Genomic DNA, 12,752 nt, shown 5'->3' on the forward strand with positions numbered 1-12,752 from the left:
GAGAGAGAGAGAGAGAGAGAGAGAGAGAGAGAGAGAGAGAGAGAGAGCGCCCTTTGAGTTTGGTCAGTAGGCTTAGTTTCCCTGTCACTTCATTCACATGCCATTCTAGTTCTGGCAGGAGCTGGAGCACACCAAATCTAGTCTTGGGCACAGATGATCAAACTCCTGATAGGGGTACTTAGTAAATGTGGTAGGAGGGGTAGAGAGTGAGTTCAGGAAAAGGATCTGACCTAATCTAGGGGCTTCTTGGAATCTGCAAGAAGCCGTAGCCGAGCCAAGCCCAAAAGGATAGAAAACAATTTCTTGGCTGAAGACATAGTTCTTGAAAGTGAGTTCCTGCATATTTAAAGCTCCATTGAACATGCTGTGCTGTATACATGTGTTCTCTTTTTATTCCTGTCGAGAAGAAGCCACAATTAGGGTTAGAATAGTTGTGCTACTCAGCTACCATCCCACACCTAGCATGGGGTAAAAAGGCAGATGTGGGGCTTGGGCTTACTCTTCTCACTAGGAAGATGAGGAGGAGGAAGGGCAGGTTGGGAGATAGGGGTGTTGACAGTGAGGAAGATGAGGGGTTTTGCTTGTTGGAAGCTTGGACTACTGGTTGTGCTTGAGTTTTTAATGGATTTGATCTTTGTTCCACAGATACCATTTATGATGAAGATGAGGTCCTCTTGGCCTTGGCTGAACAGCTGGGAACCTTCACCACTTTGGTGGGAGGGCCTGAGTATGTGCACTGTCTGCTGGTAAGTGAAAGCTGTGAAGTTTCTTAATCTTCTCCACCTTGGGGTTAGAACGGTGGTTCTGCCTATGGACACCAAGAAACAGGATATAGGAAGGCTAGCTAGATATGACCTCAGAACGAAGCACCTTTGGATGTAACTTTAACTCAAGTTAGTAGTGTCATTTAATCTATAGTTGCCTTCCATTCTGCATACTTAACCACATTAGGACTGAGTAGCACTCCACCTGTAGGGTTGTGAGTTTGGGTCATGCAAGGTTCTGTTATTTACTGGTATGACTTTGAAGAGTACAGACCTTTCTGTCTACCTGTGAAAATTGGAGGCCACTGAAATCCCCTCAGATAACAGACCTAGATGTCCTCAAACAATACTTTGTCTATAGTAAGTATTCACAGTTAGGTGTTGTGATTGTCATGGTTGGGTAAGATGTGTCATCTACCATTTTGGTTTGGAAGGTTTACTTGATGGATGAACCACATAGAATATCAGGAGGTTAAACCATCTCATCTGGGACTCCTAACTAGTAAATGACAGAGATGAATTGTCAAGATTGTCTGCTTGAATGCACCAGGACCTTACTATACCATACCATACCATACCATTAGGATACGATGTTGAATGACAGCTGGGAACACAGAATCTGATTCTGACAGGACCTGCTGTGTAGGGAAGGAGAGCCAAGTGATCATGTCTGTCAGCAGCTTAGGCAAACTGCATAACTTGTGTACTTCTGATACTTGCTCTTTGATTAATGAGGACAGAATTAAGACTGTTTTACAAGACTCACATAGAAGGAGTGATAAAAAGGTGAGCAATACAGTAGCCTTGCCTAAAACCTAGTTCATGGGTATTGAAGCCCTGTTATCAATGTTTACTGTACATTGAGAGCTACACACACGTACCTCCTGAGAGATCTTTATAGGAAGCTTGTTATCCCAAGAATTTGGGTGAGAGATCAGAGGAGTCTCCGGTCAGGCTATGAGGTAGGGTCCCACAGTGGAAACAGTGAGAAAAACACTGGTTTCTAACTTTGTGTTCTCATCACAGCCACCCCTGGAGTCACTGGCCACAGTGGAAGAGACAGTAGTGCGAGACAAGGCGGTAGAATCCTTGCGGGCCATCTCTCATGAGCACTCACCTTCAGATCTAGAGGCTCACTTTGTGCCTCTGGTGAAGCGGCTGGCGGGTGGAGACTGGTTCACCTCCCGCACCTCGGCCTGTGGTCTCTTCTCAGTTTGCTACCCCCGAGTATCCAGTGCCGTGAAGGCAGAACTTCGACAGTAAGTTCTCACTCCCATCACCTTACCTAACCTTCTTCTAAGCCTCAGCCCCTTTAGATCTTCCCATGACCTAATGTCTAATGTGCTTGATGATTCCCTACTCCCTCCTCAGTTCTCCTCAAAGAGGCTTGTCCTTCACAGTGATCACTGGACACCATACTTCAGCAGTGAATTTGCCTGGTCTGCCTTCATGGAAATTTATTCCTGCCATTAGTTACACATGGTGGGCTTAGAGCATAACAAATAGAATCTGGTGTTATTTCCAGCCTGCCCCAGGTTTAGACCCCTCATTTGCTGGCTGCCTTGTTGCTCAGACCTATTAAGCAGAAGTTTCTGAGTTGTCACTTCATACCATGTGCTGCTTGTCTCTATTAGTTTCCCAGGTATGTCTTAATGAGGCAATTGCTCCTGAAGTGGAAGGCGAGTTTTAAACAGTTCTTAGTACTGTGTTGTACTGTTGACTGATACCTCAATTCAGCTGTGTGCGCACTTGTGTTGCCATTGATCTGTTTATAGAACTGAGAAGACAAAGAAGTCATGAGTTATACAAAGTCACCATTGTCAGCACCAGAATTTACTGCACAGTGCTCTGTGCTGTGCTGGGACACTAGCTGTTAGGACTTTCCAGGATTCTAAGTCTGGACCTCCATCCAATCCCAGGTACTTCCGGAACCTGTGCTCAGATGACACCCCTATGGTGCGGCGGGCCGCTGCCTCCAAGCTGGGGGAATTTGCCAAGGTACTGGAGCTGGACAATGTCAAGAGTGAGATCATTCCCATGTTCTCTAACCTGGCCTCTGACGAGCAGGTAAGTCAGTCATCAGCTTTTCCAATGCAAGTAAGCTTAGAAAGGAGTGGGCTTCTGTTTCCCTACTCCTCCGCTCTTTTCCCTAGGACTCGGTGCGGCTGCTGGCGGTGGAGGCATGTGTGAATATTGCTCAGCTCCTGCCGCAGGAGGATCTGGAGGCCTTAGTGATGCCCACCTTGCGACAGGCTGCTGAGGACAAGTCTTGGCGTGTTCGATACATGGTGGCTGACAAGTTCACAGAGGTAGGTTGCCATAGTTCCACGGGTGTGGACACTGAGGATATCTGAGGGGAGGAAGGAGCAACATACAGGAACTGACATACTGTTTTTTAAGGATAGCACAGTCCTGAGTCTTAAAGAGAAACCCAATGATCTCCCAGAGCCAGTCCTGGGTGGGTGACTCGAATCAGACTGCTGTGATGAGAGTGATTCTGAAGCCAAGTTTCAACTCCATGAAAGCATGTTTCCTAAACGTATAACCTCCCTAAGAAAGACACAGCCCCAGTGATAGTGACAGCAACCACAAGCTAGTCAGAGCAGGGACATATATGCTGTTTGTGCTGAGATCCAAATTTTCTTAGCCAACAGCATGTACTACCCACCACCCCCTTCTTGCTAATTCTGAGAGTTGAACCCAGTTCTTTAACCATGTTAGGCAAGTGCTCTCCTGTTGGTGCTATATTCCCAAGTCTGTAGTTATTAGCATTGTCCTTGGTCGAGGTTCTGAAGTCAGTTAATTGCACACATTCCTGGCCTTCAAGGAGCAAGCTAAAAGTCAGCCTCAGTAGAAAGTGCTGATGGGGGCTAGAGAGATGGCTCAGCGGTTAAGAGTACTGATTGATTTTCCAGGGGTCCTGGGTTTAATTCCTAGCAACCACAGATTTGCTCACAACCATGTAGAATGTAATTGAATGCCCTCCTCTGATGTGTCTGAAGAGAGTGACAGTATACTCACATACTTATAATGAATAAATCTTTAAAAAAAAAAGTTAGTTCTAATGAAATATTTTGTGTGTTGTTTTTCTTGATGTCATTGAGAGGAGGCTGTGGTGCTCAGCGCAAAACAATAAACCTGTGCAGATTGTAGGAGATAAGAGACTGAGTAAGCAGTAGCATTCATGGCTGGGTGCTGAGATTCAGTGAGCAGAGGAGCAGAAATGATGGACAAGAGCTCTCTCATGGAAGACTCAGCCCTAAGTAATGTATTCTTGGGTCTAGTGAAGTTGTTTGAGATCTGGCCGTGTAAAAGAAGTTGGCTTACACTGTGACTTGGAGGACAGATTCATGGGATATGGAAGTAATAGTCTGTCCACAGCACACAGCAGACGTGCTCATGAGTCCAATACAAGGCCCTGCAAGGTGCTTACTTCATCCTTTTAGTAAAGAACGTCATCCTGCTTTCAACTGCTCCTCCAACAACCAAGTTGAAGCAGACTCATCTACATCCTTTGCCTACATCCTTGTTAATGGCATGTGTTTTCCTCTTTACTGTTTTTAATCATTTTAATTGCAAAAATGATACCAACTTCTTGTAACAAGTATAATAAAATTCAGTTATGTTTACATATTTTCATGTTAGATGAAATCAGGAACCACTTACTGTGTTTAGGTAATGGGGAATCCAACCTCAACTAACCTGGACAGTAGATGGAAAACATACTGTACAGAATGTCCTGTAACCTTCACTTTATTTCTGAAGAAGTCATCAGAGACGTGACGACTTCACTGCTTGGTCGTGTCATCATGCTGAAACTATGTCCCTTGTGCTGCGTCCTAACCTTATTCTGGTGCTTTCATCTCCATTTTTGCCTCTTTAGCCCTGAGTGTTTGCCAGAATTCTTCAGTTCTGCTTCTCTTCTCTATTGTACAGCTCCAGAAAGCAGTGGGGCCTGAGATTACCAAGACAGATCTGGTGCCTGCCTTCCAGAACCTGATGAAGGACTGTGAGGCCGAGGTGAGGGCCGCAGCCTCCCACAAGGTCAAAGGTTGGTGCTGACAACCAGAACACAACTAGATGGGTGGATTTCTAAGAGGCAGAAATGGGCCCAGAGCATCAAGTCTCACCAGTACCTTCCTGTCCCCGCCCACAGAGTTCTGTGAAAATCTCTCAGCTGACTGCCGGGAGAATGTGATCATGACCCAGATCTTGCCCTGCATCAAGGTAATAGAGTATTTGGTTGTAGGATTTGCTTTTTAGATACAAACAGATCCAAGGCCTTTTTGGGATACTATAACTGTTTAACAGTCATGGATTAGGCTGTAGGCAAAATCTGAAGGTTGAAGCTGACCCTAAGATCTAAGGGATGTGTTTACTGCTCAGAGACCAGAGTTCCCTTATCCACAGAGTTTTGGGTAATAGGACAGTGGCCCCAGGACCGGGGCTCACATAATCATCTCTTTAAATGCAGTGCAGCCCTGAGATGCCCTGCCTATGTGAGAAGCAGAAGACTGTGGTCTTAGAATTGGGGCTACTGTCTATGTGGCCAGTTGCCATTAAAGGGGATTTTCTGACCTTGGCTCCTTCCTTCCTTCTCTTCTGAAGGAGCTTGTGTCAGATGCCAACCAACATGTCAAGTCAGCACTGGCTTCAGTCATCATGGGCCTCTCTCCCATTCTGGGCAAAGACAACACCATCGAACACCTCTTGCCCCTGTTCTTGGCTCAGCTGAAGGATGAGGTAAGAGTGGCAGGAAGGTTTTCAAAATCAAATTATCCAAAAGTATTTTAAAATTTTGGCACCACACTCCGCACTCTGCTAAGTTGATGACAGGCATAAGTGTCTGCTTGTTCACTCCTACTTGTCAGACATTGCCTCATGTGCTTTTAATTTTACACTCATCTGTTCCCTGAGTGTTGAACAAAGACCAAGACAATGGTGATTTTTAAGGACCTATAGAATGTGCTAGTAGAGAGGACAGATGGGTAAATTGTCCCATAATTCAACTCAGAAACTAGGTACTGGGAGAGATGGGCCATAGTTTAAAGCTTCATGTGCCATAGAATGACTAGAATACAGTGATATCAATAAGTTATGATTATTCCTCTCACATCATTCCAACTGGTCCTGTTGTGAGATATTGTCCTTGCTGGCCTGACTTTCTTGGTCTGAAGCCATAGCTTTAATTTGTCTCCTGACCTACCAAAGGTCCCATTGAAATAGCTCTAGCTTGTGTCTTCTACATGCTCCATTGACCATAGCCAGTCTGGTCACCATACTTGCCTGTGCACTGTGGTAACAGTTTAGGGAATTGGATTTGAATCTGTAGGCAAGTGCTGTAGCTGCAAGAGAGCTTTCTGTTAGGAAAATATAGCCAGTGTTAGGGAGAGATAGATAAGAGAGATGGCCAGAGGTCCTGGGAAGCCAGACTAGTGTGATACCATCCATTGGCATTCTTTAATGGAGCACTTTGGTAGATTATACTGTGGCTTCTTCTATAATGGTAAATGCAGATTTGTCCCCTTTCCCAGACTGGGTCAAAGATGACTCATAGGCTGTTCCTACGCAAGAAATCATCCTTTAGAAAAGGTGTGTGAAGTCATTTGAAGGGTCTTAACAATCACAGCTCTGAATTTAGTTTCTAGCACCAAAAGAAAATAAAAAACGTTCTTGGTTTTGTATTTTGGTTTCCAGAGATGTTGCTTTTTCATGGCCAATGTGGGGGCCGTTCCACACATGTTCCCATAGAGGTCCCTACCCTATGGAATGAATGTGAATGGATACAGATTGTAAATTGGAGTTCACAGTATCTGTAGACAGGCACCTCAGAGATGTGTCAGATGTGTCCGAAGGTCTGGGGTTCTGTGTCAGTGAGAAGTGATAGAAAATAAGCCCAACATATTCACTCCTCTGTGTTCCAGACATTAGATACTGCTTTCAGTTTATCAAGTGCTCCCACTTCACTTTGCAGAGCCTCAGCTACTCTTGAGGTGGATATTTTGTGTTACAGGACAATACCCAGAAAAGAACTCTTGCCTGCTCCTCTCACCCTTCTAGGGTTGCTGTATGTAGTATATTCTCTGAACCATCCTATTTTCTCTCCAAGTGTCCTGAAGTGCGGCTGAATATCATCTCCAACCTGGATTGTGTGAATGAGGTGATTGGCATCAGGCAGCTCTCTCAGTCCTTGCTTCCTGCCATCGTGGAACTAGCTGAAGATGCCAAGTGGCGAGTGCGGCTGGCCATCATTGAATACATGCCTCTGCTGGCTGGACAGCTTGTGAGTGAGGATCCAGGTTTTGCTGGCCCTGAAGTGATAAGAGTGTAGGGTCCAATCTTATCCCCAGTACTAGGGCTATGTTGCTGTAACAAGGGAATTGAAGATACCCCTTGTAGGCAGTGACAGCTGCCCATGCAAAGAGGACTCTACTCTGAAGTTAGATTCTTAGCAGATGAATGGGGTTCAGTCAGAGCAAGAACACTTAGCAGATCAGGTGGGGTTGAGAATCGCATGATTCTCTAGGACCAGGCCCTCCCTTCTGTCCTTCCTCTCACCCCCTCAAATCCTTACCAATCATTTTTCCCCGCAGGGTGTGGAATTTTTTGATGAGAAACTTAACTCTTTGTGTATGGCCTGGCTAGTGGATCATGGTAAGTTCCCCCAGCAACACAGCAGGATAGGTTAGCCCCAAAGACAGAAAGATAATTAGGACATTCTTCTGTTGTCAGTGCTTACATTTTGCTGTTAAGAAACCATAGTGTAGATTGGGGTTGAGAATATGGGTGGATGCAGAAGACCTGAGTTTGAATCCTTAGTCTGCTGAAACATACCAAGTGTCTTCCCATCTTCCAGCTTTACACTCATTCCAAAACATGAAGACTTCTTACCATGGCCTCTCGGCCCTTGTGAAGCACATTCCTTGTGTTTTATTAATGGGGTTAAAAAATTTACTGTTTTTTTTTTTTTCTACCAGACAGTTTTAATTAGTATGAATTAAATAGCTTGAGATGTAATTTACATGAGCAGAGCCTCAATGATCAGTCCTTCTGAATAATGAGGCAAATGGTGCCTGCCTCTGTAGGTGGTCAGAAGGTGCTATATGAGAAAGAGAAACTAGGTAAACATAGCAAATGCTATTTTCTGTTTTTGCTGAATTTGCTGATATGTGTGTAGCTGTTAGGCCCTCCTGGTCAGTCCTTCATCTTGAATCACCTCCCTTGCTCTGTCTCCATTGCAGTCTATGCTATCCGTGAGGCTGCCACCAGCAACCTTAAGAAGCTAGTGGAGAAGTTCGGGAAGGAGTGGGCCCATGCCACTATCATCCCCAAGGTCTTAGCCATGTCTGGAGACCCTAACTACCTGCACCGAATGACTACACTCTTCTGCATCAATGTGAGCAGCCCAACTGCCTGTAGATCCCAGGGAATGGGAGTGCTGCTGATGTGAAAGTGGAGGAAGACCCCTTGTCTACCCAGATGTTTGGCTTGGGAATAGAAACAGATTAGGGATGAGTTTCTTGAGGGCTGCAGGCTAGCGCTTGAATCTGCAGTATTCGATCAGGTCTCTACGGGGCCAAGATTGCATGGTGAGAGATCCAAGATTGGGGGGCTTCTGTATGAGAGCAGCAGCCTCATATTCTGTGTACCTCTACTGGTTGGGAAGGAGAACACGTGTTTCTGTCACAGAACACAGGACCTAACCAGTTAATACTTTGGTTTTCTCATCTTTTGAGATTTATGTTGGTTTTCAATCGGATATGAAAAATAATGTAATAATAGAGGGCATAGAACAGTTCTGATTCTGTGTCAGAATATACTTCTCAATTTTAGTTGTGTTTTACTTCTTAAACTGTTTAGTGACATGTAAATCCTACCCAAGCTAGAAGCTAGAGGGTGGGTTAGAAACAATCTTAAGTAAACATTTTGCTTATTTCCTCTGCTACAATTTTGAGACTCCTTTATGAAGGAGGCATTTCAGGGGATAGAGATCCAGACCTCTCAAATGCTGAGAGTGATATAAAGTCCAGATATAAAGTCTGAAACATCCCCAGTGAAGACTGCTAGAGATTTTAGAACTGCAACAAGCTTAGCTCTCCCCACAGCCATGCTTCTAGATCCAGATCCTTCCATGCTGCTCCTGGGTCCTGATGATGACTCCGGCAGCATATTCAGAAGAAGATACATGGGGACTTACCAGTAAGCCTTGCATAACCGAACTTCTGCCATTCACTGGTTTTCAGGTGTTGTCTGAGGTCTGTGGACAGGATATCACCACCAAGCACATGCTACCCACAGTTCTTCGTATGGCTGGTGACCCAGTGGCCAATGTCCGCTTCAATGTGGCCAAGTCATTACAGAAGATAGGACCCATTCTTGATAACAGGTGAGGTCTGTGGGTTCTGAACATCTTAGATATTTAAAGATAGAGCCCAGGGTCTGATTTCTTTATACGTTGTGACCCTTGCCTGTTCTTTCCTCTCCACAAAGTCTACCTTCTCTGTTTTAGAATAAGAATTCATTTCCCTAAAGTACAATGAAAAAAGAAAGGCAGAGGCAGACAGATTTCTGAGTTCAAGGCCAGTCTGGTCTACAGAGTGAGTTCCAGGACAGCCAGGACTGTACAGAGAAACCCTATCTTGGAGAGAAAAAAAAAAAAAAAAGAGGGTGATACTTCTGTATATAAAAGCAAGAAATTACTAGAAAATGAAATTAGCCAATTTTTATGTAGTGTTTTTATCTATGTAGAGAAGGCTGTGCTTGTGTTGAAAATTCATAACAAAAAAAGATACATGTAATGAAATAACACTTAACATTTCTATTGAAACTATTAAGCACTGCCACAGGAAGCTTTGGTAAACATCTAGTCTTCATTCCCTGGACGTATATTTAATATGAGACCATTATATATCAGCAGAGTTTTAGTAGGAACTAGCCTGGGAATGCAGAGTGCTTGGCTAGCCCATACATCCTAAAGAACAAAACTATGCAGCTCAAGTCTACCTGACACACAATTTAGAAACAGCAAGGTGCAGGGACAGGATGTTCATGTCTCACTAGAACATTTTCTAGAGCACTCAAAGCACTCTGGTACCATTGTAATTTGATTGGATAAGTGTCTGTCTTCTAAAAATGACTGAATCAGTTGGTTGCCCACATAAACCCAAACAGAATTTCTGCCTCTGCATAAACAAATTAAGTTTTTGAGCTAGAACCAGCATGATGAATATAACATGTAGAAAATGTAGAATGTCTTCATGTCTTAAGTTGGACATAGACCTTCTAATATGCCAAAAGAAGTGATTGATATGATGACTTTCAAATAAATGAAAAGCTATCAGAAGGCTAACCTGACAGTGTGGAGATGTTTCTGTATTAAGAACTCTTCTAGTATCCTATATATAGGAAGATAAGGATTCCCATGATACACATGGGAAGAAGACATAGAGGAAAGTATGGCATATGACATTCAAGTGGGAGTATGGGAAGATGAGAGCTGCAAGTAGGGTAGAGAGAGGAGAGGAAGGTAGTCAAAATTAATATATGTGAAAATATGAGAATGAGGAAACCTGTGCTTTTGTGTTAATTTAAAAGTAATATCTTCACATGAACATGTGGTAAGGTGTATCTGACTAGGTGCTCTGCAGTGTAGGCTGTTAGCACAGCACAGGTTACAGCTGAACATCATGCTAGTGGCAATTGTAGTACAGTTAGGATGCCTGAACTGCTAATGGCTTAGAAGGATGAGCATTTTAACTGGAACGATCCAGCTAGTTAGATGTAGACCCTGAGCCAACCCTTGCTTTTAGACAGTACTCAGTGTTGCTCCTCCCTCAACCCCTTGAAAATGTGGTGGCCATTATAATCATGAGAGAATAACCCAAATGCCAGTACAGAGTATGAGTTTAAAATAGTTAATATGGAGCTGGAGAGACAGTGGTTTAGGGTTTAAGAGCACTGGCTTCTCTTGAGAGGTCCTGGACTCACCTCACAGCATGTGTACTTAGATCACACCTGCTTTTAATTCTGGTTCCAGGCTAACTATCCTGGTCTCTAGCTTCTAAAGACATATAGATGGTGTCCATTCACACACACACACACACACACACACACACACACACACACACACAGCGGGGAAGAGGAATGAAGAGTAGGGGGAGGGAGAGAAAGGGGAAGAAAGAATATTCAGGGGGAAAAGTCAAAATGCTAGGCACAGTGTATTCCCAGCACACTCTGGTGGTTGATGCTAGAGGGTTGAATTGTAGACCAGTGTGGGGTATGTAGCTTAAGATCACATAAAGTTATATACTAAGACCTGCTTCCCAAAATGTAACAAAGCAAGCAAGCAAATTACAACAAAAGCACAACTCTAGGAGGTAGAAATGAGGGCAGTGGTTATATGGAGGATAGAGGAGCCATCTGGAGTGATATATTTTTGCATTCATAGAAAGTATACAATGCCTCAGTGTATACTTTCACTAAACAATGGATTCAGTCACTAAAGGAATCTGTTTGCTCAGCTTCAAGGTCTGTGGTCTCTACTTTGCCAGACTTGCTCACGTCCTGTGCTAACCCAAGAGCTTTCCCTGCTTAACTGTTTGATTACAAGCCTAGGGATCAGGAATTTTCCGTGTGTATGCTTTGTGTGTACATGTTCTGTACTCTGCCTTATGATTTGGTGTGTTCCTGTCTTGATACTTACCTTCATGGGAACCCTCTTTATACCTGTGGACACCACTCCCCCACCCCCAAACACACACACACACACACACACACACACACACACACACACATCCATCCAAGGCAAGACTAGCTTAGCTCACTATCTTCTTTTCCCTTCACTTTCCAGCACCCTGCAGAGTGAAGTCAAGCCCATCCTGGAGAAGCTGACCCAGGACCAGGATGTGGATGTCAAGTACTTTGCCCAGGAGGCTCTTACTGGTAAGGGCCTAAGAATGTAGAGCCTCTGGCAGAAGGGTGAGGGCTCCTGGGAATGGGGCAGCACTCAGAAATGTGATTGGATTATGTGGTGTGGTTCTGAGGCGTATTGTTCTTGTTTCCCCAGTTCTCTCTCTTGCCTGATGCTGGAAGAAGAAGCATTGCTGGCCTCTGGTGTCCACCCTCCAGCCCCACAAAGTTACCTCCCTTAGGGAGGTGGTGGGGGCAAATGACTGTCACTCCCTGTGCATGGTCTGACCCCAGGCCCCTCCCCCAGCACGGTTCGGTTCCTCCTCTCTGTAGCCTGGGAAGACTTCTCTGTCCACCTCCCAAGGGGCTGGAGCAGTACAAGTTGTTGCAGGACAGCAGCCTGAAAAGAAGGGCTGGTTGTTCCTGCCCATATTGGGAGAGATGGGAGCATCCTAGGTCACTGGCTTTTGCTGCTGTAATGGGGACCCCTCCCCCATCTACTTACCACCACCCTTTCCTAACCCCAACCATGTTTTTTGTGTGTCAATTGTGCCATTTTTATTTTATTCCTTTCCCTACTCTACACGGAGAAATAAAAGATGTAGAAATACTTGGTCCTCTAGTCTCAGTAATCGGAATGGAGGAAAGCCCACTGCCTTGTGGCTTGTTCTCTGCTTTCTCTGAGGAGACCTTCCTCCAGATATCACTCCTGCTATCTCAAGAGTGCAGGCTTGGGATCCAGCAGGAGGGCAGCAAGAGACACAGCAGTATCCAGAGACTGCTCGGGGCAATGTCCTGTGATGCAGTCCAGGCTTTCAGGCACTGGCAGAGCAGAGGTCTCAGGTTTGTACAACATATACTGAGATAGCACCTGTGAGTGTGGAGCTGCCCACTTCCTGTGCAGTCACTTTGGCTGGTGAATCCATATGTACCTCTGCAGGCCAAGCCTGCCTACCAGGTGATTTGGTTAGAGCCCTGTGAAGAGTCTCAGGACACACCTACACCAGTGCTTTGTAGGAAGTCTTTATGAAGAGAGAACCAGCTGGGCACCACCATAGATTTCTCCAACCAAACTCAGAA

At 44.8% G+C, this 12,752-nt stretch overlaps 1 protein-coding gene across 1 annotated transcript in view; it reads left to right on the plus strand.

Annotated features, from left to right (window-relative positions):
* The window catches only part of Ppp2r1a (protein phosphatase 2 scaffold subunit Aalpha), a 21,318-nt gene extending 9,029 nt beyond the window's left edge, over nt 1-12,289 (plus strand). Inside the window, exons 3-15 of the mRNA XM_021221056.2 lie at nt 646-746; nt 1,791-2,023; nt 2,684-2,831; nt 2,918-3,073; nt 4,701-4,815; nt 4,921-4,991; nt 5,373-5,507; nt 6,874-7,047; nt 7,358-7,418; nt 8,006-8,160; nt 9,008-9,150; nt 11,614-11,705; nt 11,830-12,289. Coding sequence (XP_021076715.1) covers nt 646-746; nt 1,791-2,023; nt 2,684-2,831; nt 2,918-3,073; nt 4,701-4,815; nt 4,921-4,991; nt 5,373-5,507; nt 6,874-7,047; nt 7,358-7,418; nt 8,006-8,160; nt 9,008-9,150; nt 11,614-11,705; nt 11,830-11,846 — 1,601 coding nt within the window. The 3' untranslated portion in view covers nt 11,847-12,289. The remainder of the gene's footprint in view (nt 1-645; nt 747-1,790; nt 2,024-2,683; nt 2,832-2,917; nt 3,074-4,700; nt 4,816-4,920; nt 4,992-5,372; nt 5,508-6,873; nt 7,048-7,357; nt 7,419-8,005; nt 8,161-9,007; nt 9,151-11,613; nt 11,706-11,829) is intronic.
* The last annotated feature ends 463 nt before the right edge of the window (nt 12,290-12,752 follow it).

Source organism: Mus pahari, chromosome 21 (assembly GCF_900095145.1).
Source record: "Mus pahari chromosome 21, PAHARI_EIJ_v1.1, whole genome shotgun sequence".
Taxonomy (NCBI): Eukaryota; Metazoa; Chordata; class Mammalia; order Rodentia; family Muridae; genus Mus; species Mus pahari.